At 41.5% G+C, this 25,316-nt stretch overlaps 1 protein-coding gene across 2 annotated transcripts in view; it reads right to left on the bottom strand.

Annotated features, from left to right (window-relative positions):
• Klhl5 (kelch like family member 5) overlaps positions 1-25,316 on the bottom strand; it is a 68,657-nt gene that overhangs the window by 25,951 nt on the left and 17,390 nt on the right. Inside the window, exons 1-4 of one of the 2 annotated variants that reach the window (XM_052734986.1) lie at positions 15,937-16,618; positions 5,178-5,360; positions 3,295-3,431; positions 1,511-1,707 (exon numbers count right to left, since the gene is read on the bottom strand). In XM_052734986.1, coding sequence (XP_052590946.1) covers positions 1,511-1,707; positions 3,295-3,431; positions 5,178-5,360; positions 15,937-16,316 — 897 coding nt within the window. In that variant the 5' untranslated portion in view covers positions 16,317-16,618. Of the gene's footprint in view, positions 1-1,510; positions 1,708-3,294; positions 3,432-5,177; positions 5,361-15,936; positions 16,619-25,316 lie in introns of those variants that run through there. The other variant, XM_052734987.1, reaches the window with a different exon arrangement.

Raw genomic sequence — 25,316 nt, 5'->3', positions numbered from 1 at the left:
TTATTTACTCACATTAATTTTATTCCGAAGGTGTTTGAAACTGCACACATAAAGTTAAAAAAAAAATGAGGGTCTGGAGAGATAGCTCAGCAGTTAAGAGCACTGGCTGCTCTTCCAGGACCCAGGTTCAATTCCCAGCACCCACATGGCAGCTCACATCTGTCTGTAACTCCAGTTCCAGGAGATCCAACACCCCCTTCCAACCTTCAGAGGCACTAGTCATGTGCACAGACATCCATGTAGGCAACACACTCACACACATTAGAAAAAGAGATAGATGGGAATCTACAAAGAAGTGTGGCGAAGCAGCTAGATTCCCAGGACTTGATTTAAAAACATTTAGCTCACACTGCATATTGCCGTGCTATGGTGCAGTGATTTCACCAGACGCCCTATGACCATCATAGAGGACTCCCTCCTTGGAAGGGATGACACCAAAGAGGAACAGGCCCATCACAACCGTGTGGTTTTATATGTGTGCTTCTTTCTAGCTTTTCTCCAAAGCACCATGAATCTCTTCCAAGACAAACCAACTCAACTGAAGTGTGGAAGATGGAGGAGGAGGAGGAGGAGGCAGACTGACAGGTCTTCAATCCTGATAAAGTCTTGTATTTGAATAACTAAACTGATGTACTGGGATGCTCACAGTCTTTCTTTCCTTAGCCGCTCTACTGCCCTAGTTGAAGCATTTAAGGCAACACACTTTAGTCACTGCCCTTGTGGTAAGACGGTCTATTCTTTAAAAACTCACCTCCCTCTTCCTGTTCCCCTCTACCGTTGAAACTGAAGGCGGGCCCTAACAAGACTCTGTCCATAGGCCCTTAGTCCCTTGCTATCCTAGATCAACCCACGCTTATGATCTCTCAGGCTGCTGAATCAGAACCTCCTCTGATTTGTTTTGAACACATAAATTCATGGCACTTAATAAGAGTGTTGTTCTACATGGTGGCAAGCACTTGCTGTAGTCAGAGGCACCTGAAACAGGAGATCTCCCATCATCCTCTTACCATTCATTCATCTTGGTTCTGTACTAAAACACTATAGCCACTGTCACCAGTCTCCACCAGTGACTACGCGGGTGGGTCTGAAATCCACCCGCGTGCTGCAGTGGAATGTTTAGAAACCCAGCTTTTTTTTTTTTTTTTTTTGGTTTTTCGAGACAGGGTTTCTCTGTGTAGCTTTGCGCCTTTCCTGGATCTCGCTCTGTAGACCAGGCTGGCCTCGAACTCACAGAGATCTGCCTGCCTCTGCCTCCCAAGTGCTGGGATTAAAGGGGTGCGCCACCACCGCCCGGCGAAACCCAGCTTTTAAAAGCAGCACTCCTGCCATTAGGATTCTCCATCAGGAGACATCCGGTTTGTTTCTCTTTCCCAACTTAGTGCTACGTCATGAACCTGAACCTCAAAACTTGTGGCAAAACCACATGAAAACAGCAACATGCAGGTAAGCTTTCAAAGGTAAGAAGTGGGGCAAGGAGGACACGGCTTTCCGATTTTCAAAAAATACATACCATAGTGTAATTGTGGGCCACTTTATGCAAATCTGTGCAGCCTTGGGCATCGGCAAAAGAACGGATTCCAAGGCAATTGGACGGGTGGAGCTGTTTCATCAGAAATTTACAGCATGCCTCCACAACCTGGGACAGCTGGAGAAGGCATGCTGTAGACAGCAGGCACTCGATGTTATCTTCTTTCAGTTCCAGTCGGCCTTAATGGGAGGAAATGCCATTAACAAGGGAGCGTCGTGAATCTTGTTTTCAAACAATAACTGTTGTTGTCAACAGGATTTCTAAATAAAAGCCCATTACACACATTACAGACCCAGAAGGCTTAAGATTCCAAAAAGAAAAACAAATATTAAATGTGAATAATTTTATCCCCTGTGACCTCTACTTTAAAAAGGATGGCAGCTGGCAGGGTGGCACACGTCTTTAATCCCAGTACTCCAGAGGCAGAGGCAGGAGGATCTCTGTGAGTTTGAGGACAGCCTGGTCTACAAAGAGAGTTCCAGGACACCCTGGGCTCTTACACAGAGAAACCCTGTGTTGAAAAACCAAAACAAACAATCCCCTCCCCCCAAAAAAACAAAAAAGGAAGAATGGCTTATTTTCAGAATTTTAAAATATTACATTAATTAGTACCTAATATCTATGATTATATAACTCTGAAATTTTAAATGTGAAATTTTGACTATATTACATAACTCGCACACACAGAGAAAGAGGGTGTAAGTGTGTGTGTATGTGTGTGTGTGTGTGTGTGTGTGTGTGTGTGTGTGTGTGTGTACATGGAGTGCAGAGGAGGACACCAAGTGCCTGTTAAACCACTCCTTGGCTTGATTTCTGAGACAGGGTCTCTCACTGAACACGGCACTCACAGTTTTTCACCTTGGCAGGCCAGTCAGCAACAGCCGGCCTCTGCCCTGCAGCACCGTGTGTGGTTACAGGGACAAACAGCCACATCTAGTTTGTATGTGGGGGCTGGAGATCTGAACTCAGGTCCTCATGTTCGAAGAACAACTGCTCTTATCTACTGAGTCATTTCCCCAAACCCAACTCATGTTATTACTCATGCTATTTATTTATTTATTTATTTATTTTTATTTTTTGTTTTTTTCGAGACAGGGTTTCTCTGTGTAGCTTTGTGCCTTTCCTGGATCTCGCTCTATAGACCAGGCTGGCCTCAAGCTCACAAAGATCCGCCTGCCTCTGCCTCCCAAGTGCTGGGATTAAAGGCGTGCACCACCACCGCCCGGCTCATGTTATTTTCATATAAAAATTTTAAGGTACCATTCAAGGGACTGGAGAGATAGCTCACAACTACCTGTAACTCCAACTCCAGGGCTTCCAATGCCTCTGGTCTCCACAGTCACCTGCTACACTTACATGTAAACACACACACACACACACACACACACACACACACACACACACACTATTAAAAAATCTTTAAAAATGTATCATTCACAAGCTTCATCCTCATAATCATTTAAAAGGGTTTTTAACATAGAGATTTTTAACCAGTACAGAAAAGCATCTGAGGCAGGTGATGACCATATCAGAATTACTGAACTACAGACTGCTTTATTCAAAGCAGAAATCTGAAATCTAGGAGAAGCAAGAGCCAGGAACTGTTCAAGGCCATCCTTGGCTACATAGTGAGTTCAATGTCAGCTTGAATACATGAGACTCTGATTGAAAACCATAAACAGAAGAGAAAGGAAAATAAATCAAATCTGAAATCAAATTACATAACGTAAATCGAAAGGGTTTTAGTTTATTTTTCGACTTGTTACCTGTGTATGCGTACTGAATTAAGGACCACAATGAATTCGGCTCTACACCTTCCATTTTTATTTCTTCTTGTCTTGCCTCCCTGACATCATTAGTAAACATAGCAGCGAAATAATCTGAGACGGAGGAGAGCACCAGTCTGAGGATACATTAGAAAGGCAATCAGTGAGTACATTAAAGCTGGATGTTCATTAATAAATGCATTCTCTTCCTTTTTCACTTGGCACTCACAGGAGTACCTGGTGCTGGGAAATGCATCCTACATTCGACAAACCCTTTTATGCTCAACTTCCTTCTTTTGAATAATAAATTACCATTACTGGAAATTTCCTGCTGAGCTAAATGATTTTACTATGCAAATACCACTTTATGGCATCTTTTAAAAAAAGCTATAAGTACTTGCTATTAAGTTGACTATATATATGAAAAGAAAAATGTAAAGGTTATTTTCTCTTTGCCAGTTTTGAAAATAACCTAAACTATTTGGGGCAGAAATGAATATGTAGAAATACTTGAAAATGGTGTGAGCAAATTTTATAATATTTCACACTTTTAATACTTTGACTTATTTTTTTTTTTGTCATAGTCTGGTATAAAAAGGTAGTAAGTACTATAAGGCAAAAAGTAGGGCCAAGATAGATGGCGTCACTCGGGCAAAGGCCTGTTGCTTAAAATTATTATGATTGAGAGAGGTGAAGACTTTAGTCCTGAAGGTGCCTGGGATGGCACTGGGTAGGAGCAGGCAGTGCCCCAGTCCGCAGGCACAGGGAGCACACGGTAGTGTACAGGAACCCAGGAGGGCTCTGGGAGGCTCCTGCCCAGTGAGCAGGCGGAGTGGCAGGACAGAGTACTGGAGCCAATGGCAAGCTGGGCTGCGCAGTCACCACATGCACTTTGGCTTTCAACCCAGTGACTGGGGGTCACTGAAAGCTTTTCGGGGGGGGGGGGGGGCAGGAGGAGGGAGCAGAGAGCCCGTGGGGTCATCTGTGTGATGGTGGTGTCAGCATGTGCCGTCGCCGCTGAGGTGATGAGCGCACTTTCACGGCCACGATGAGATGCCTCTGGGAAAGTCAGGTTGAAATCTCTTCTCTAAGAAACCATGTTGTACCACAGGCTTTTTACCACAGGGATTTGTCAATAAACGCATGCTAATCGACAGCTGTGAACCCAAGCGCCTTCTTTTGAATGGTTTTATTTCCACTTCGAAGGGTTTTATAAAAACTTTTGGACAATGTTAATTGATACTGAAAGGCATAAAAGTAGTTGCTGTGGTCATAGCAGTGATTAACAATAAGTAACTGAAGGAATATAAAATTATCAGAAGAAAATGAATTTTTCTTTCCTAAACATTTTTCATTCTTTTTACCTTAAGAAATAGGTCATTTGTGTTTGGCCAATCCCCACTGCCACTATCATTTTTATAGTTCGTAGAGATCAGCAAACAAAATTAGGGGATACACGGGAGTTTTAAAGCTTGTTAAGGGGCAGGAGTGTACCTAAGTGGGCAGAGTACAGGTCTGGGTTCAACCCACAGCATTAAAAAAAGAAAAACTGTTAAGATTTGTGAACTCTGTTCTGTGAGATGTTTTGCTTCTGGCTATCCACAAACTCTAATTTCCATCCAGCTTATTTAAAGCATTTAATGAGTATTTAATATGCAGGAAAACTGTTTACTGTAGCTGATATCTACAGCAAACAATACTGACTGATGTGAGGCTAATGCCTGTGTTTCCATGAAAGAAAACAGGGACATTTATGCTTAGTGATCTCACATGCAGTGTTCTTCTCCCCCCAAAGCCTAAGGGCTAACCGGAGCACGTCATCTCACCACATGTAATAAGTTACCTGGGGACTATTTCATAGCAGAAGTTTACAGAACAATTACCTGTGAGCTGGAATCCTGCGATCACCAGCGACTAAGATGACATCGCACAGCTGCTTATGTCTCAAGTAGTTTTCCATTTTTTTAAACGTTTGCTCCGCATGGTTAAGGGCTTGGAAGAATTCATCTGATGAACATGGCTCCATAGTATGGCAGGACGATAGTGTCTGGCTGCTATTGGAAGTCCTGACGGAAAAAAAAAAGAAAACACACATTAAAAAAAAAAAATCGCCATGTCATGAAAGTTTTCCCCCACTCAGTCCCTTTAAAGCCTTCACATGCAATATAAGAATCAATGCCACCAGTCAATATTAGAGGATAACTACTCATTGTCTTAAAGGTTTTTTTCTGTGTAGAGTCTCACAGCATAGCCCAGGCTCACCTCAAACTCTAGCCATCTTTGCCTCGGTGTACCAAGTCTGGGACTACAGGCATGTATGGCTTACTGCTTTGGCGTTTTAAAAATCAATGATGCTTGGGTGTGTGTGTCTTGTAAACACAAGAACGAAGGTGCTACCAACAGCTATGGCTACACATATTCTTTGTATTGCCATTTTTGATTTCTCTCTGGCAAACCCTGGGACTCTGCTGAAAAAGAGCCGAGCTATCTATATTCATACTGATGGGTGTTACCTCCTAATATATTTAATGGTGTCATTATTATTTTGTTTGAGATACAAACTATCCTTTACTTAAAAATGGGTTATTTTCATAGGTTATCTATAAAATACACTGTCACAAAAACAGCAGTGCAAATAATTCTCTCAAAAACTCAGATAACCAATAATATATATTTAAAAAGCTAAGTTAGTTTAAAGTAACTTGAAGGCTAGAATCCGGGGCATATGTGCTGGAATGGACCACCATATCTAATTGTCTAGGACCATCTGATTCGGTCAATACCCAGGCAACATTTAACTTAGTTCTTATTTCTCAGCATATTGGAAGATAATTTTCTTAATATAACTAATAACCTTATCAAAAAATTAAAAAATCAGATCTCTTCTTAAAGAAAGAGCATCTGAAATCAATGGAATTAGTAAGTTCCTTGCCAGAGCTACAGAGATTGTTCATGCTTGTAGGGACTGCTGTTTGAGAAGGACCTTTTCCTCCTGGGAGGCAGCCGGACCGTATTTCCAACCTGTCTTACACATAGGTGTCTTCTGAGGGAGGGGCAATGCACACGTTAGTATCTCCTAATATATTTAATAAGAATGGGAGAAAAAAAATCACAGGATCTAATATTTGTAAACCACAATTTCTCCCCAAAACAAAGTAGAGGAAGTACTTCTTTCTTAGGGCTCTGATGTTGGTGTTCCATTTCTTCTGTTTCACCTTAAATTAACAGTAATGACTAACCAATGAGCAAGCTGGTAGACTAGAGTCATCATCCAATCATAAACACTAAGAAATATCCAACTTCAAAAGAACACTCACTGTTCAATACTATCATCACTAAGTATTGTAGTCTAACTTTGATAATGGGAGAAGCCCAATCCATTACCTGTCGGGAACTTTCAGGGAATTTCGGTTCGGAACCTCAGACAAATCCAATATCATGGGGACCATTCACACTTGGGCATCTCACTTGGTCTGAGGTAAGATCCAGACACTATATTTTTCAAAAGCCATGAGGTGCTCCTGATACTTCCATGGCTGAGCACCACTGGTGGACACTTTGGTTAGGAGGTGATGTATTAGAAAGCTGAGTGTATGATGAACCTACAGTTCAAAACACTGATTTGCAAAATGGAATCCTTGCTTCCAATATAAACTGAATTTCCTAGAATAAAATATTTAAATGAACTAGTAGAACTTAAATGGAATATTTATTACCTTAAAAATGAGAAGATAGGCAAAATATTTTACATTTTAGTTACTTATTTTATGTGTATCTATGTGTGTGTGCCTGAATGCACATCCATGCACCATGTGTGTGCACAGGCTGGAAAAGGGTTCCAGATCCCCCTCGAACTGGTCTTATAGGCAATTGTGAGCTGCCATCTGGGTGCTGTGAATGAAACCCAAATCCTCTGGAAGACAAAAAAGTGTTCTTAACTGCCGAGTCACCTCTCCCTCCCAACACTGTACACACAAGCATTAACCAGACGCCTTATGTTTCTAAAATGACACTTCGAACTCCTTCATTTGCCATCGAGGCTTCAGCGCTGCCACCTTAAGTGACGTATTATTTCAGTGAGGCAATTATTACAGGTTTCTGGAGACAGAAATCTAGTCCACAGCTTCAAATGAGGGGATGGAGAGAAATGAGGCTTCTGGTGTGTAGTCCATGGGAACGTACAGCGATGGTCACAAGGTAGGCGGTGAACGGCAAGAAGCACGGCTCCTGGACAGACTTACGGCTGCATAACTCCCCCGCAATTCTTGCTTTCATTTTGTAAAGACCCTTGGGACTTCATAATACAGTCCTAACAAGTACTTTTTAAAAAAACATAATTTATGAGCCAGGCGGGTGGGTAGCGCATGCCTTTAATCCCAGTACTTGGGAGGCAGAGCCAGGCGGATCTCTGTGAGTTCGAGGCCAGCCTGGGCTACAGAGTGAGATCCAGGACATGAACCAAAACCACACAGAGAAATTCTGTCTCAAGAAACCAAAAAAAAACCCAAAAACCATAATTCACCGTACAGTCATTCAACTATAGGGAATTAAACTACATGCATTCAAACTACCATATGGAGAATTGTTACAGCCAAAAGGAAACTATTCTGTCATTTAATTCAAATCTTGCAGATGAGAAAATTTGAGGTCCCAAATGGCAAGGAGTAGAGGTTTGAAGGGGAGAATGAAGATCATTGAGGGAAGGCACTAGAATTAAGGACTTCAGAAAAGTCCACGCCCATATGACCGCCGTGTAGCTAGGTATGGGAAGGCAATAGCCTCTGAGGGAGAGAGCATCCTGTCTACGGCTTTACGACTGACAATGTGAACATCTCCCGACTCTGTCTTTTCCTCACGCCTTAGTGTTGAGAGTTGAGTTGGAGAGTATTGGAAAGTGATGGAGAACATTTTAGGAAGGTTCTAGACTTGTTACCCAATACAATAGCAACTGGCCATTTGGAATCCATTTCAATGAAAAAAAAAACCCCACAAAGTTTTAATTTAATAACATAAAAAATTGAATTCTTCAGTAGTTGGAGTAGTCACACTTTAAATATCTAATACAGTCCTATAGGACTAGTGGTTACCAAGCCAGATAATACATATGTGGCATTTTCATCAGTGCTGATCCAGAATCCTACAGCCCTGGGCTCAACCTCTCTCTCTCTCTCTCTCTCTCTCCATATATATATATGGAGATATATGTCCCCAGTTTTATAAATATATAAAACTGGGGACAATCTTATTTCTCTATCTTCACCATCAAAATAGGAGTAATACACAGTATTTTATTTTAAAGGATTCCTTGTATAAGGATTATGAAATGAAACAATTCATGCATAATTCACTCAGAGTAAATACACAGTCAAGGTAAGTTCCTGGTGGGAGACGTCACTTTGTAGTGGGCAATGGAGACCTGTCATCTCCGCCTTTTGTAGACATAATGCTGTCCCCAACTATTACCAATTTTCTAGACTTAATTTCATACTTCCTCTTTAAAATGGCCTCTAGTAAACCAAGCAGGCATCCTAACTCACAGCAGAAACATCTGGGAATAGGACATTTGTAGAGTATTTAAAATACATTTCTCTCTGTTCTGCTTGATCTCGACAACAGAGGAACTTCATCTAGCATCTCTGCTTAGTTTTGTCTACAGGATATTACTAAGATGGTAAATCATATTTCAAAGAGCTGCACGAGACTATTCAAATAATTTGTGGTAGAGCTTCACTGTAACGAACTACACATTGATGGATATTTCCTGGCTATATAGAAATGCTTAATTTTTAGGCTCTGTCACTGAACTAGGAAATGAATTTAAGTCAGAAAATGGCTGAACACACACACAGACACAGACACAGACACACACACACACACACACACACACAGACACACACACACACACATACACACGAAAGAACTAAAAAGATTCGGATTACCAACTGTTTACCTCATAATCCCCAAGGTGGGGCACACCATGCCCTCAAGATGCCGAGGGGATGATTAGAAAGGACCCTGAGTGAAGGGTCTGGAATTCGAACTCATGTTTTTTTTAAGACAGGAAATATCTAACTGACAACATGGCCCAGCACCTGTAATTCTCCAGATTTCACATGTGTATAACTGCATGTGTATGTACATCTAATATGTGCATGACAGGCCTCTCTACACCCTCTCTCTCTAGGACAGGATCTTACTATGTAACCATGGCTGGCCTGGAACTATGTAGACCAGGCTGGCCTCAAACATGGAGACTGTCGACCTCCGCACCCTCTAGTAATAGGATGAAGGCTATGTGCCACCGTGTCTGGTACGGAAGAATGAAGTTTGAAAAATTTAACTTACAAGAATTATACTTGACTTTGAGTAGGTGAAAAGCTGCTTTGAAACTGTGATTAGTCTGCTGGCTCTCTCTCTGTATACGTGACTGGCACCTGCATTATGTATGACATGTGACATCTAGAGTCTATGCCTCTGCAAAAGCACAATTAGTGAACAGTGAATCTTTTAGCGTCTTTCACAAATACTCATAATCACAAGTACAAAATAAAATGCAAATTTATTACTGTAAGCGATCAGTCTTTAATTTTTTACATATACTTGTTCAGCATACTTAACAAATGCCCTAAGTATATTTAATAATTTATAAGGGATGTACAGATCGCGTCATTCCATTTTTATTTATAAACTACAGACAAAGGCCAGGCGTGGTGGTGCATGCCGATAATTCCAGCATTTAAGAGGTAGAAGCAGGAGGACTGGGCCAGCCTGAGCTACATGAAACCCTACCTCAAACATCTAAAACAGAGGGAAACGGACAAATACAAATAGAGATATGAAATAGAAATAGAAATTGAGATAGATGATTGTGACTTCAAACGAGCATCATAGGCATCACCAGGCAGAACATGACTGCAGCGGGAACACAGAGGGAGGAGAGGTCCACTGGGTGGTTGCTAAGGCAGCAAACGGGGGAAGTTTGTAGGGAAGTGAGGAAGAAGAGGAGGCAGCGCCGTCCACTTCCAAGAGGGCTTCCTTCTCCCATCCGAGTACTAACCTGGCCTGACCCTGCTTAGCTTCTGAGATAGGAGCGTTCAGGGTGATGTGGCCATCCACAAGAGCTCTCCCTTCTAAGGACACGGCAGTTGTAGAAAGCTGTATCAAGAGCTCAAGAATTACCTTTAAGGACTGGAACTGCAGTTCAGTGGTAGAGAGCATGCTCAGCAACTGAGAGGCCCTGGGTTCAATTCCCAGCACCCCCCAAAACAAAAGAGCATCTTTGTCCCTCACCTTCTCAAGAAAAACATATTTTTATTTGGGAATTATTCCCCCCTGTTATGGACACCATGGCAAGGACATCTGTGGCAAAGAGTTAAAATGATTCTAAGAATCGGAAGTAAGCAGTATGAAGGGGGAGGTTCACCAGACACAAGGCTGGAGAGAATTAAAATGGCCATAATCTTTGTGAAATAACCTTGAGAAGACAAATCAAGAACCTTAAAAACACGAGGTCGCCCCAAGTCTCTGTCCCAAGGAAATAATTATCTATGTATACAGAGATTGAGCCACAGGGAAGATTTGTTAAAGACCGTTTAGAGGGAAATACTGTAACAATCTAAATATTTGTTAAACAAAAGGTATGTCTACACACAGGAGCGTGTTAACCTATTTTTTAAAAGGCTGAAGATGGGGGTAAGGAGAGGGCTGAGTCAGGGAAGGATTGGCCACTCAAACATGAGGACCCGAGTTTGAGTCTCCAGCACCCCACTAAGGAATGCCTCTGTAACCACAGTCTTTACTTACTGCACTGTTTTTTCTTTTGTTTTGTTTTTCAGGACAGGGTTTCTCTGTGTAGCTCTGGCTGTCCTGGATCTCGCTCTGTAGCCCAGGCCGGCCTTGAACTCAGAGATCCATCTGCCTCTGCCTCCCGAGTGCTGGGATTAAAGGCGTGCGCCGCCACCAGCATACTGCACCTTTTATTATAACTTCGACTCTCTTCTCTAGTTCTACAATAATGGTTTTCAGCTGGGCACGTGGCTACACTCAGGTAGAGACTACATTCAAAGCCTCTCTTCTAACTAGTTGCGGCCACCGGACTGAGTTTTCACCAATGGAGTAAGAGATGCACGACCTGCGTCGTGTGTTTCACACCCAGGCTTTTCTTTGGTCTTTCCCTCAGATGAGAATGGAGAGGGCTGCTGAGTAAGCTTTGGGCACACAGAAAAGATAGTCCCCTAACTGTGGAGAAAGGAGTACGGGCCTCTGAATGAACCTGTGAGGCGGAGGTCTATCTGCCCTTGGCCACTGGTCCGCCTGTCACCTGTGCTTCTGATAGTCTTTGACAAATCATTTTAGTCTATGACCTATTAGCATACTCATTCCTAAAGTTGCATAACCAAATTATTTGGTTGTGGGTCAGTGTGTGCTGTGTGTGTGTACAGGCACATGTGTATCATTGTTTTCATGGCTGGTTCTAAAGCTTTAAAACCTCACTGTCCAGATTCAAATTGAATACAAGTAAAATTAAGTGTGATCAGTAAGTATCATGCACAGATTCTTTTCCTTTAAAAGCCTGAAGCTGCCGGGCGGTGGTGGCTCACGCCTTTAATCCCAGCACTCGGGAGGCAGAGGCAGGTGGATCTCTGTGAGTTCGAGGCCAGCCTGGACTGCCAAGTGAGTTCCAGGAAAGGTGTAAAGTTACACAGAGAAACCCTGTCGTGAAAAACCAAAAAAAAAAAAAAGCCTGAAGCTTAAAAGGTCAGTTGTAGCTGGGAATATCAGCATATGTCTGTAATCTCCACACTTGAGAGGCTCAGGCAGGAGGACTGAGTTCAAGGCCAATCTGAACTATATATTAAGATGTCATCTTAATATGGGGCTGGAGAAACAGCTCAGCAGTTAAGAGCACTTACTGCTCTGGCAGAAGACCCAGGTTCGATTCCCAGCACCCATGTGGCAGCTCATCACTGTCTGCAACAGCAGTTCCAGGTGATCTGATGCCCTCTTCTGACTTTTATAGGCTCTTGCATACATATGGTGCACATATGTACACTCAGGCACACACATAAAATAATGAGCAGGTTATATTTAGGAATATATATTTATATATACACACACAAATATTTATATATACATGCAATAACAATGAAAAAAGAGGCCATGAAATTGAGAGAGAGAAAGGAGAGTTATACGGGAGGGTTTGAAGGGAGGAAAGGGAAGGGAGAAATATTGTAATTATATTATAATCTTAAAATCTTATAATCTTAAAAAAGAAATATATATATATATACACATTTTTAAAAGATACTATTATATATATATATATACACATTTTTAAAAGATACTATTTAAAAAGGGGATGGGGGAGGCAGAAGGAGTCTAGGATATCCAGAGTTGAAACACAGAGTTGAAAGCCAGCAGTAATTCAGTTCTAGGGGTTCTGGCGCCCTCTTCTGGTCTCTGTGGGTAACACACACACACACACACACACACACACACACACACACACACACACACACGGTGCACATGCATACATGCAGGCAAACACTCATTCACATAAAATTAAATTAAATTAAAAACAAATCTTTAAAAATAGCACTGCAAAAAAATAAATGGGTTAACATATTGAAGGGCTTAGAACCGTCCCTCATAGTGACACTGAGGGAACTTCAGCTATGATTTTTTAAGAGTTTAAATTGCAATAACATTTTGTATAAAACTGACTTTAAAAGTTCAAATATCCAAAATGCTAAGCTTTATAAATAAAACTTAATTTCTTTACTGAATAGGTGTAAGTCACTTATGCTATGATCACATGGTATTAGCTATGGACACTTTGCTGACTGCAGCTGGTAAGAACTAGTCTGGAATTGAGATCTTAGAAATCTATCTCACATAAGACATGAAAATTGTATTTTTAAAGTCCGAAATTCCTCATGCTATATTAAAACAAAACCAAGTTTATATTTCAGTACTGAAGTTGACCGCCCCCCCCCCCCCCCCCCCCCAGAGAAAGCACAGCTAGGCTATGGAGCCGAGATTAAAGCAAGCTAAAAGGTGAGACATGTTGAAATGGTTTAGAGCAGTGGCAGAGAAAGAGGTCAGAGGCCAATGCCTGTGCAACCTTTCAGCCAGAACACAGTGACAAAGCATGCTCCTTGCATAGGAGACTTGCAGTCCCTGCTGCGTTCAGTTATCCACACCCATGAAGGGTGTCAGGATCCTGATTATGCAAAACCACTCAGCTGTCCTTCCCCTATCCTCAAAACCCACAAGTTCTGTTTAAGTTCTGATATCTGTACTGATGACTGTTCAAAGAAGAAATAACTTTGTTATATATGTGTCCTCACTGTATCTTTAATATTTTCAGATCTCAATTTATAATATGCTCAGAAGGTTTCCTAGTTCATCACTGGCAAATATACACAAAAATAATTGCTCCACGTTATGCATAAGAATCTGATGAAGGTCACGGCAACTTCTTTGACAACAGTAGCAATGGGCTTTGATTAGCTTATAGCAGAAGCCACTTAGAACTTTGGCCATTTAAAAAGCTGAGGGCAACAAATGTATCCCCGTGACAAAGGTCAAAGACCCGGCCAGAGGCCTGAGAGAAGGCATACAAACTGGATACATTTCGTCTAGAAGAACACGGAGACGGGAAGGGCAAAGCACATTCTAAACTCTAGACCTTTTTTTTTTTTAAAATAAGATTGAAATGTTAAACCATCAAGAATATGTAACTGCTCTTACATATCCCCCTGAGATCTGAAAATCAGACATTTTCTTTTATTACATTTTACTGTATGGATAGTATTTTTTTAAGTTAGGTCTCTGAAGATGTGAACTGTCTACCTCTATCTTTCACTATCTTCTGGATTAGCATTTTATTTTTATATTCCTATAAATAAAAATATCAATATAAGATTCTTGAAGAATATACAATAGCTATCTCTGGGTCAAAACAAAAATCTTTTCTTTCATAACTGACACTTCACCAAAATAATTCAATGTGCATACAAAAAAGAGGATTAAATTTTAGTATTCATTGGTTACATAAACCACCTGGGATGTAAGGAGTGTGTGTAAATTTTCCCAATATTACATATGTCATAAATTTTATGGTCACATAATTTCCCTGGGTAGTAGATAGATGTTAATAGTCTTATAACCTAAGCTGGTAAAGAAATGAATGTTTTGTATTTTAAAACTATTTAAATATTCTTAATATATTGATTTTTTCAAATGGAATGATTATTTACTCTCACACAAAAATTGATAAAAATCATAAAACTAAAAATTTGATGTTTTCTTTATGGCAACAAGTTCCCCCCAAAATATAATAGAATCATGCTTGTTCAGTTAATCTCAATATTAAAATTATTCATGGCTTCTCTTCCCTTAGGATAAAGCCAAGTCATGAAGTAATCAAAAAATTCTTGAACACACTGTTTACCTAGGTAAAGACACTCTCCTCTCTCCATTATACAGGTGATTACAGATGACTGGTCTATGTTTTTATCCCCTCACAGGTCAGAATTCCATGTTCTGAAGGTTAGAGGAGGAGAAGGTGGTGACTGTCCCCAAGCATGAGACACTTGAACATATGAGTGCATTTGATCTCAATTCTTCAGGATGCCTACACTGACAATAACCAACTTAGAGATATAATAATCAAAACCTGCAAAGGAATTTTAAAGGGGAGAAAGCAATCAAATGCCCAATGAGAAGCTACTTGTGCCTTTAAATGTTTAGAAATATTCTAGAGTGAAGATGAATCAGAAAGGCAACTTTAACTTGCTACATGGCATGTCAAACTGATCGAGAACATCCATCTCCAAGAAAAGAAGGATTCCAGGAGAAATGGAATAAAATCATCATGAATTTTTTTCTTTATTGTATTTCTTCTAACTCATTCTCCTTATCTCTTCTTTTTTGTCAGTTGACCACATCTAGCACCGCCCCCTCCCCTTATTCCCTTAAACTTTCCTGAAAGATTATCTTTCCTTCCCTTAAACATGATTTCAGTGAAAAAAAGGGTAGCGAGAATTAGTAGGTGTTACCCTTGAACGAGACATGTTACTTAGTATTCTCTGTCTTAGTCTGTAGGGCTGCACCAGAGACAGGACAAAGAAATAACCACAGAAAAATAGTATTCACAACTAAAATGGTGTCAAAAACTGGGAACTCCAGTGTGTGTCTCTCTTTGTAAAACCCTTCACTCTCAGCCATTCAAAATGACTCCACAATCTATGACAACCCAAAATATCACAAAGATTTATACTGTAGAAATGCCATGCAGTTTTACTGTAATATAGAAAGCAGATGAATAGCGCCAGGCAACGATGTCTAAAACTGCTCCTATAGATTATTTTCAAAGCACAGCCAGACCTATACGTGAAACGCAAGGTGTTTCAAAATGAAAGCTATGTGTTGTCTTTAAATTTCACAGAATTAATGCTGACACATTTTCCAAATCCTAGCAAACGCACATGTCCATACCAAGATGCTATTCATGTAACAGTACCCAGGAAGCAGGTGTACGTACAATCACAGAGCTTAGCCAGTGAATAGTCAATTATTCTCAAATAACACAGAGAATATACCCCACACCCCACCTCTGACGGTAAGAAAACAATCAACCTGCTCGAGCTGGAATCAGATTCATTTTCCTCTTCACTAGTGCCATCATCCACTTCTGGTCTATCCAGCCAATGTGCACCGCCACAGTCTTCTGCGGTAAACTCAAACGAAGGGACTTCAGAGGTGGATGCCATTGGCCAAGAAGGTGAGTTCTGAAAATCCAGTTGGCTGGACCTTCGGTAACCAATTGAAGCCAAAGGCAATTGTAGGTTACATGGATCTAGAAACTTTCTTCCACCGTTTGCTCCGGTCTGTCCTCGGTTCCAAAATTCTCCCTGCTGGCTGTCAACTGAAGAATTAGATGATGCTTGATGGCCAAACCACCTCCATTTGATTTTCAAAATCTGTTTCACATCAAACTCTTTACGAGAACCAGACATCCTCAGAGAAACCAAGTGATCGTCTAGGCAACGGGCAAAAAGCACGGCACACGGATTTGTGCATCCAACCAAGACAAGAGAAGTATATTTCCCGCTGTATACAACAAACAGCTTCAAAGGAAAATAAATCGTCCATATATATATCTACATTTACTTTCATCCCAACATATCAGACTATAAAGAACAAAGGATAATGAATAAAGATGAACCGCGGTGGAACATTCCGGTTCAATCAGAGCAAACTCCGATCCACCTATCCTGAAGCAGCCACAGCACTTTCCCAGCTCCCTTTTCCCATACAGACCCTCCGCTCTCTCACAAACACTGACAGCATTCATTAAAGTCCTTTCAAATGCAGAACACCACCCCCTTTTTTCTAAACCACAAATGACAGAGACTGAGAGCACTATCCCGCTGCAGAATCGCAGCCTCTACTGCTCCGTGGGTTAACTCTTTTATTGCTGAAACGAGAAAGGCATCCCAGTGTTCTCCTTTGTACGTAAAAACCACTTTACCACCAGTAGTTCCAGCTTTTAAACCACGTTCCTAGGTGAGCTATCACAAACCAAGTTCTTTAAAAAGCATTTTAAATGAGCGGAGTTTAAGGATTCTTGAGCTGTGTTGGATGGGGATGAGGAGGGAAGAGTCTAAGGTGGGGCTCTGGACCACCACTTTCCTCCTGTCTCTTCTCTTCAGAAGAAAGGTACAGTAACATCCTGGGTGGGCGTTCATTTGAACAAAGAGCAATGAGAAAAACTAGAAGAAAAAGTTTGAAAACTACAAAGGACCAAAATATGTCAGTTCTTACTCTTTAAAAGAAATACCCTGACACCAACACCGCTCTCTAGTTAAAACAAGGCTGCTTCCATTCAGTTAGACACTGAGATCTCCTAATTAGAAAAGGCAAAGTGAGGCTGAAGAAGGCAGCCAAGGAGAAGACGTCCTTGGCTGCAGGAGTGCCCTGGACAGCACGCTCTGTGCTTAACAAGACAAAGCAGTGGTGTGGACATGGTCACCAGAGATTGATAGGGGGAAAAAAATCAAAATTTAAAATACTAAATAGTTACTTTGAGTATTCTACTAGGCATGGAGAGAGGCAGAAATACACACATACCTAACCTCCAAAATGAGTAAATATAGTTACCAAAGCAAATAAAAAAATATCTGATTAGTTTAAATGTAAAACATTATGATGCTGTAATATTAAAAATTGTCAATCTGTAAATGCATAACAGGATTTAAGGGGGCTCAGTACTAATTCCATATCAAATAATTTAACACAAAGCTGTATCAACATTGGTTGACCAAAAGACAAAAGTCTGCTTTGGAGGCATAAAAATCCTGTGAGGCCTGTACTTTAACCTCACATAGTCCCTAAAAATCAAAACTGCTCAGAAAAACAGAATAAGGGGCATGAAAAGCCGCGTACAGTTGTGTCCTGAGCACTGTGGGGACCCTTCCTTCCGTTAGCTTCTGAGTAGGAATGTCTCCGGATTGACATAAACGGACACTCACAAAAGCAGGAAGTGAGCATGCTGGTAAGGAAGGGTCCAGCCAGCCACACCTAGTCAATTTTAAGAACTGGAAAGAAAGTTAGATGAATCAACGAGACAAAACGTCCTGAGCTCAAAGTGGTATCGAGGTATCAAGTGACTGCCGAGGAGAGCATCGCTTTCGAAAGTCAGCTTGGTGGTGGTTGGTGGCAAGCGTCAGGGGGTGAAACGATGCCCTTCTCTGCCCTCACCTGTGCCAACCTCCCGCCAAGCCTCCGCTATCTCCACTCTACCCAAATTCACTACTAGCTACAGCACGGGCACACTATTCCCTCAGTCAGTCTCCATGATGTCACTCCCTCCTTTAGATCGCTGTCTGGGTTCCAATTTCCCAGGCTTTAAAATCCTACTCCTCTCTCAAGGTTCTACATCTTGGGCATTGCCGCCCTTACAAACAATTCCTCCATCACTCTGGGCTTGCGGTTCCTAATGGTGGTAGCAATCTCCTCCCCAACAAAAGCTTTCAGTGACTGGGATGACCAGAGTGCTATCGTCTTGAGAGGGCAGGTGCCAAAGATGACAACATCTTGCAAAGCACACTAGACACAGACGCAATGGAAAATAATGACGTAATGGTGAATAATAACTTTACCATCACCCTCTTCATTTAAAAAGAACCGGTCAACTTCTTCTAGGTTCAAAGCATGGGAAAAAAAAAGATCCCTGACATCTTAGAGCTTTTAAAGATCATGAAATATCACAAAAAGAATAATTAATGTGTCATCATGTGTGGTGAGTGTCTATGTGCATGTGTGCAAGCCAGAGCCAGGCATCAGGTGTCTATCTCTATCATGCTCTGCAATGTCTGCATTACCTAAAGACAGGGCTCCCACTGACCCAGAAGCAGGCTGTTTTGGCTAGCTGGCTGGCCGGTGAGCTCTTGGGATCTATGCCTCTCCTCCTCCAGTGCCAAGGTTACAGGTATGAATAGCCATGATCAGCTTTTTACACGGGTGCTGGGGATTCCAACTAAGTCCTCATGCTTACAGAGCAAGGGTTCTTACCACTGAGCCACCTCTCCAGTCCCACAAAATACAATTTAATATATAATGACTTTACCTAAGTGAAATTTTAAATTGGATCGAATCAATGTGAGAACATTTGCCAGTGCTCTGAATTCCAGGAAATGCTATTTTTAAGAGTTAGAAGTGCTTTGATTGTTTTCATGTTTGGTGAATCACTGAAACCTGAACTCAACAGACAGAGTGGCTTCCATTAAGGACCATCGAGATGTGCGACATTTCTCAACAGGAATTCTCCATCAGAAGAAATTCAGACTGAAGGAGTCATGGAAGCTAAACTGTGGGGCCAGACTCCTACTGCTTAAAGGGTCCAAAGGACCTTATATCAAAACATTGGGCTATGCATTGAATGGATACCTACTTAAACTAGTAGTTGCTCTGAGTCAGCTGTCGGCCAGTGAGACAGGCTCCATACATAGTTCTCAAGGGACACCAGGACTTGGGTTACAGAAGGACAAACAGCATTTAACTGTTGCCATCATGACCAGGATTTAATCCCTCCTCCACTGTCTCACTCATAATAACACACACACACACACACACACACACACACACACACACACACACACACACACACTCATAGGAGTTTTGATTATTGCTAGAAGAGAGATCATATTGAATGTACAATCTGAACATTTTTCTCTTTTTTTTTGAAAAATTTTTAAAAATTATGTGTGGGTATATGTGTTTGGATGTGGGTATGTATACATGTGCACAGATGCCCTTGGAGGCCAGAAGTATAGGATCCCCTGGAGCTGGAGTTACTACTACCCTACCCTTCGGTTCCTGGGTCTGGGAACCGAACTCAGTCCTCTGGCAGACAGCCGCAAGCGCTCTTAACCATATCTCTAGCCCTGCATGTTGTTTTTCTTATATAATTTCATATTCACATGGCGATATTAACTAATAACCTAACAGTTTCATGACATTTCATGCTTGTAAAACAATTCATTACTATCTCTTTGAGGGAGGCATGGTGGCTCATCCTGCAAACTTCAGAACTAAGGAGGCTAAGCAGGAGCATTGCCATGAATTTGAGGCCAGTTTGGGCTCCATCTCAAGTTCCAAGCTAGCCTTATCTATAGTATCAGACCCTGTCTCAAATAAAACCCAAACAAACAAAACCAAAAAAACCTCCTTGAAAATCATAGGCGTTAGGTTGATTCCGAGTTTTTGTTTGCTGTTAAGGCTACACTAAGTGTCCTGTGAGGCCTTTATGTCTACGCAACCTACTCCCGGGAGAACTGCTGCATTGGAGGACCACTCATTTCAAATGTGAGTAGCTTAACTTTCCTCAAATTCACATTTCAGATGGAAAGAACTGCGTTCCTCTCATCTCCTTTCATAGGCCTGACATTGGCAATGAGTGTCGCAATTCTTTTAACTCTAGATGACTATTGGCCTTGAGCACAATTTTATAGGTCCACTGGCCATTTCTGAACTAGCTAAATCTATTTTTTCCAGAGGCCATTTGTCATTATTTGCCATCAAGTAGAGACTTGTTTTATATTATACATTTTCAGACTGTATTGTTCTTGTTTTGGAATTTTTTTCTAGTTATTTCCAGATGGACAGCAACTAGCTTTTGAACCTTCAAAAGCATGTTAGAATAACAAGAGTTTAAATCACAAGTGGAAAGCACAATGTATTTTCATGACATGAACCAACCATGTAATTTTCACTAAGATTCAGGGACAATGACCAACACTTAAATCATCTTTACGCTCCTTCCCAAAGGTAACCACAACCCTTAGTATAGATTCCTTTTCTCAAATGTATTCTTCTGTTCATGACTGTCCTAAAATGTAATTCATAGACTGGAGCTGGAAGTATAGCACATATGAAGTTCGATTTTTCCCACCACCACCAAAACCAATCTGTTATTTGCACCACTTGATGAAAAGTTTTTATGACTATATGATATTATAAACATACATACACATATATATATATGGCCAATGAAATCACTTCAAGTGCTGACAAGACCCTTGACTTGTTTCTAGTTTTAAACTTTTGCCAGTACTGCTGCTATGAACATTCTTGTATATGTGGTCTGGCACACATACACACACACACACACACACACACACACACACACACACACACACACAAGCATTACAGTTATGTATGTGTGTGTGTGGGTGGGCTACTACATTATGAGGTATATATGTGCCACCAATTTACACTCTTAAAAGCGGAGCATAAAAACTCCCACTACTCTAGTTAGGGTTCCTATTGCTGTGAAAAGACCATGACCTTGGCAACTCTTATAAAGAAAACATTTAGTTGAGGTGGCTCGTTTACAGTTTCAGAGGTTCGGTCTATTATCATCATGGCGGGCAGCATGGCAGCATGCAGGCAGATGTGGTGCTGGCTACATCTTGGTTTGCAGGCAACAGGAAGTCGACTAAGATACTGGGTGGTATAGGAAACCTCAAAGCCTGTTCCCACAGTGACACACTTCCTCCAACAAGGCCATACCCACTCCAACAAAACCACACCTCCTAATAGTGCCGCTCCCTATGAGATTATGGGGGCCAATAACATTCAAACTGCCACATCTATGTAGCCAACACTCATAATATCAGTCTTTTTTTTTAAAGATTATTTTATTTTGAACTATATGAATATGTATGTGTGTGCAGTGCCTGCAGAGATCTGAAGAGGGTGTTGAATCCCTGGAGCAGGAGTCGGGTACTGAGACTTGAGCTCAGGTCCTCTGAAAGAGCAGTGTGCACACTTAACCTCTGAACCACCCCTCCAGCTCTCCAGACTCCAGTCTTTTTTACTGTTGGTCAGTTTGCTGGGTATGTAGAGTTCGGTTTTTGTGACATTTGATTATGAGTGACAGTGAGCAGTTTTTCATTTTAATTCATTTTTCAGATATCCCAACGGATGCTTAAGGTCTCTCGCTCTTTATTCTTACCATCTTATCTCTTTTCTTTGTGGAAGCTGTTAAATTCCCCATATTGCCTTTATGGTAGGCTGAGCACTAATGTGGCTATGCCATGAAACTCAGCAATCCTTCTCTTCTTCCTTCCTTCCTTCCTTCCTTCCTTCCTTCCTTCCTTCCTTCCTTCCTCTGTCTCTCTCTCTCTCTCTTTCTTTCTGAGGCATGGTCTCACATGTAGCCCTCGCTGGCCTGGAACTCAGTATGTTGACCAAGCCGGCCTCTAACTCATAGAGATCCACCTCCCTCTGAGCGCTGGGATTAAAGGTGTGCACCACCACACCCCACTGGCTAGCATTTCTTTGAATAAACTTTCATCTCCTTCCCACCAGCTTTCAGTCCACAACATAAAACTGTTTCAGCCAAACACCCAGCTCTGACCAGAAGTACTCACCAGGCTGCAGGAAGTGCTCAGTAGTAGGGCACTTGCTTAGCATGTAGAAGGCAATGGGGTCAATCAGAAATACTTCCCCCAATACACCGTATCGTTAAATGATCAGAAGAGGCTTCACTAATTAATCTATGTATGTAATTTTGATCCCTTAGAATCCTCTACCCCGACCTCCTATATTTTTCATGGCGCTCACCACTACCTGGCATTGCTGCTTATTGGCTTATTGTCTATAACCTCACCACAAGGCAAGTCCCAGTAGAACTTGTTGTCTGGATTTATAACTGTGGTCCTAGCACTTGGCAAAGAGTCATGCCAATAAATAGATCTACAGTGAATGAACCCAGCAATCATAGCAACAAAAGAAGCATGCATCTATAGTGCATATTTCAACTCTAAAATAAATTAATAACATCCCATTTTAAAAATGTAAGAGGACCATTACCTTTGGTGACAAGATCTTTGTTGTTGTTGTTTTTTGTTTGTTTGTTTTACAGGGTTTCTCCGTGTAGTTTTGGTGCCAGTCCTGGATCTTGGCTCTGTAGACCAGGCTGATTTCGAACTCACAGAGATCCACCTGGCTTCTGCCTCCCGAGTGCTGGGATTAAAGGCATGCACCACCACTACCCGGTCTAGTGACAAAATCTTTTAAATACTGTTTCAACTAGAGAGGAAAATCACAGCTCGGCATTCTAAAAATGTCTTTTCCAATCGCATTCTTTCATCAAACTGATCACACTTCATACCTCGTTCCTTTTATCTCAATAGCCTTGCTTTAGTTCAAGGTAAACTTCAGAGACAGAAGTTGGAGCATTGTTTAAAACAGATAATGTGTCTATTATGAATACATTTGTCAAAAAGTAATTAAGAACCTGCCTGAAACATCTGCTTCAGAGCTGCTCAAATGCTGGACTGTGAACAGATGTCACTGTTCAGTATTACAATAAAAACAAGAACACGTTACTAAGAGTGCAGGGATCACACTTCCAAGGTGTGGCTTTTAAACTCTGCCTTTGGAGCCTAATGCCCAGGCCTTAGAGGTGTAATGCATTTTGTATGTTCTTTTCCATTCTTCATTGTCTTGTTTTTAGCTCTGATTTCACTCAACCATTTAAAATCGCTGGCACTGGATCATTGGCTTACATAGTAAATCATTATTATAAAAATCTCGCTCTGCTTAAGTGGTTTTAATAGAATAGTATCTATGAATAATCAGTTTTAATGGGTCTATCTTAGAGATTTAAATGTGTAACACATGATGAAAACCTTCAGCAGCTGAAGCGGTAGCTCGCTCTGTGGTTAAGAGTCCTTTCTGCTCTTTCAGAAGAACCAAATTCAGTTCCCAGCGTCCACATCCGGCAGCTCACAACCACCTGTAACTCCAACTCCAGGAGATCCAGCGCCCTCTTCTGGCCACCATCAGCACCTGCACACGTGACATTCACTTAACACAGACACACATGCACATAAATAACACAAAAATAAATCTTTGAAAGAGAACCAGTTTTTTATGTGTGTGTTTTGTTTTTGGTTTTTCAAGACAGGGTTTCTCTGTGTAGTCCTGGCTGTCTTGGAATTCATTCTGTAGACCATGCTGGCCTCGAACTCAGAGATTCACCTGCCTCTGCCTCCTGAGTCCTGGCATTAAAGAGGTACGCCATCACGCCCAGCTAAGGAGGACGATCTGAAGATGGTGATTTAGAGACAGGCTTCAAGATGAATTAGAGATTGGTGAAAAATGGTCTCCCGAGGGAAGGTGCTGTGAGCAGAGAAAACAGATGATGAAGGGGTGAAAAACAGTTTAAACTTGGTCGCAAGCAATGGGATCGGAAAGGGAGCCGCACGTTAAAAATACAGTGTTATAGAGTCTGACTAGGTTGTTTGTGGCTAACCAAGAGGGAGCCAAAGGTTCAGTGTGTTCAGGCCTGTGTGACTGGGAATAAGGACAACCAAGACAAGGAAACGAGAGACAGGTTTGGAAGGACACAGTGTTGCTCCGAACGTGTTTAGTTTTAATAATAAATGTAGCAACTACATTATTCAGGGTTCTCTAAAGGCACAGAACCGATAGAATGAACATATACAGTAAACGGGGATTTAGTAGGCTTGCAGGATGTGATCGGGAATGGCTGAGAACTTGGAAGTTGTTCAATCTACAAGGTTGACTGTCTCAGCAGTCTCGACCCAGCGCCAGGGTCCTGGGGAGCTGCTGGTGGTCTTCGGTCTACTCTGGAATCCAGAAGTAGGTTCTAACACCAGTGAAGGAATGCCAGAGCAAAGGGACAGATGGACTTGCCAGGGAAAGTGAGGGTAAGCATTGGCAAAGCAAACTTTCTCTCCTCTATGTCCTTTTAGCTAGGCTGCCTCCCGAAAGGTGCTGCCCAGATTTAGGGCTGGTCTTCCTGCTTCAGATAATCTGATCAAGAAAACCCTTCGTAGGCATGTCCAGCAGCTTAGGTTTTAGTTGATTCCAGATACAGGCAAGCTGACAACCAAGATTAGCCATCACAAGCCCACCATTTGCCAACCTGACATACAATCATATCTTATGCCAAGATTAATTTCCAGATGGAAACAATAACCAGGTCATAATTCTGCCTAACATGATACAACTACTCCAAGCACAACAGCAAGCACATTATGTGCTTTAGAATAGGTAGCAAAGTGTCTTGAGGAATGTTTAGCCTTTCAGTGTCTCAAAACGTAAATGTGGCAGCAAGGCGTAGTGATACACACCTTTAATCCCAGCACTCAGGAGGCAGAGATAGGCAAATCTCTGGGAGTCTGTGGCCAATCTGGTCTACACAGAGAGGTCTAGGACGGCCAAGGCTATATAGAAAGACCCTGTCTCAAACCAAACCAAACCAAACCAAACCAAACCAAACCAAACCAAACCAAACCAAACCAAACCAAACCAAATAAAAAAACCTCTTAAATATGATAATATAGATTTATAACACTTAACCATTGATATCTCGATTGATGTTACATTATGTGATTAAAAAAAAGTAGAGGAAAGCAAACACAAATACTGGACACACACACACACACACACACACACACACACACCCCTGTTTTTAACAA

This window comes from Peromyscus californicus, unplaced genomic scaffold (assembly GCF_007827085.1).
Source record: "Peromyscus californicus insignis strain IS unplaced genomic scaffold, ASM782708v3 Scaffold_13__1_contigs__length_99412109, whole genome shotgun sequence".
In the NCBI taxonomy this organism is placed as follows: domain Eukaryota; kingdom Metazoa; phylum Chordata; class Mammalia; order Rodentia; family Cricetidae; genus Peromyscus; species Peromyscus californicus.
Note: the sequence above shows the minus strand (reverse complement) of the source record. Positions and strands in the feature narration are given on the sequence as shown.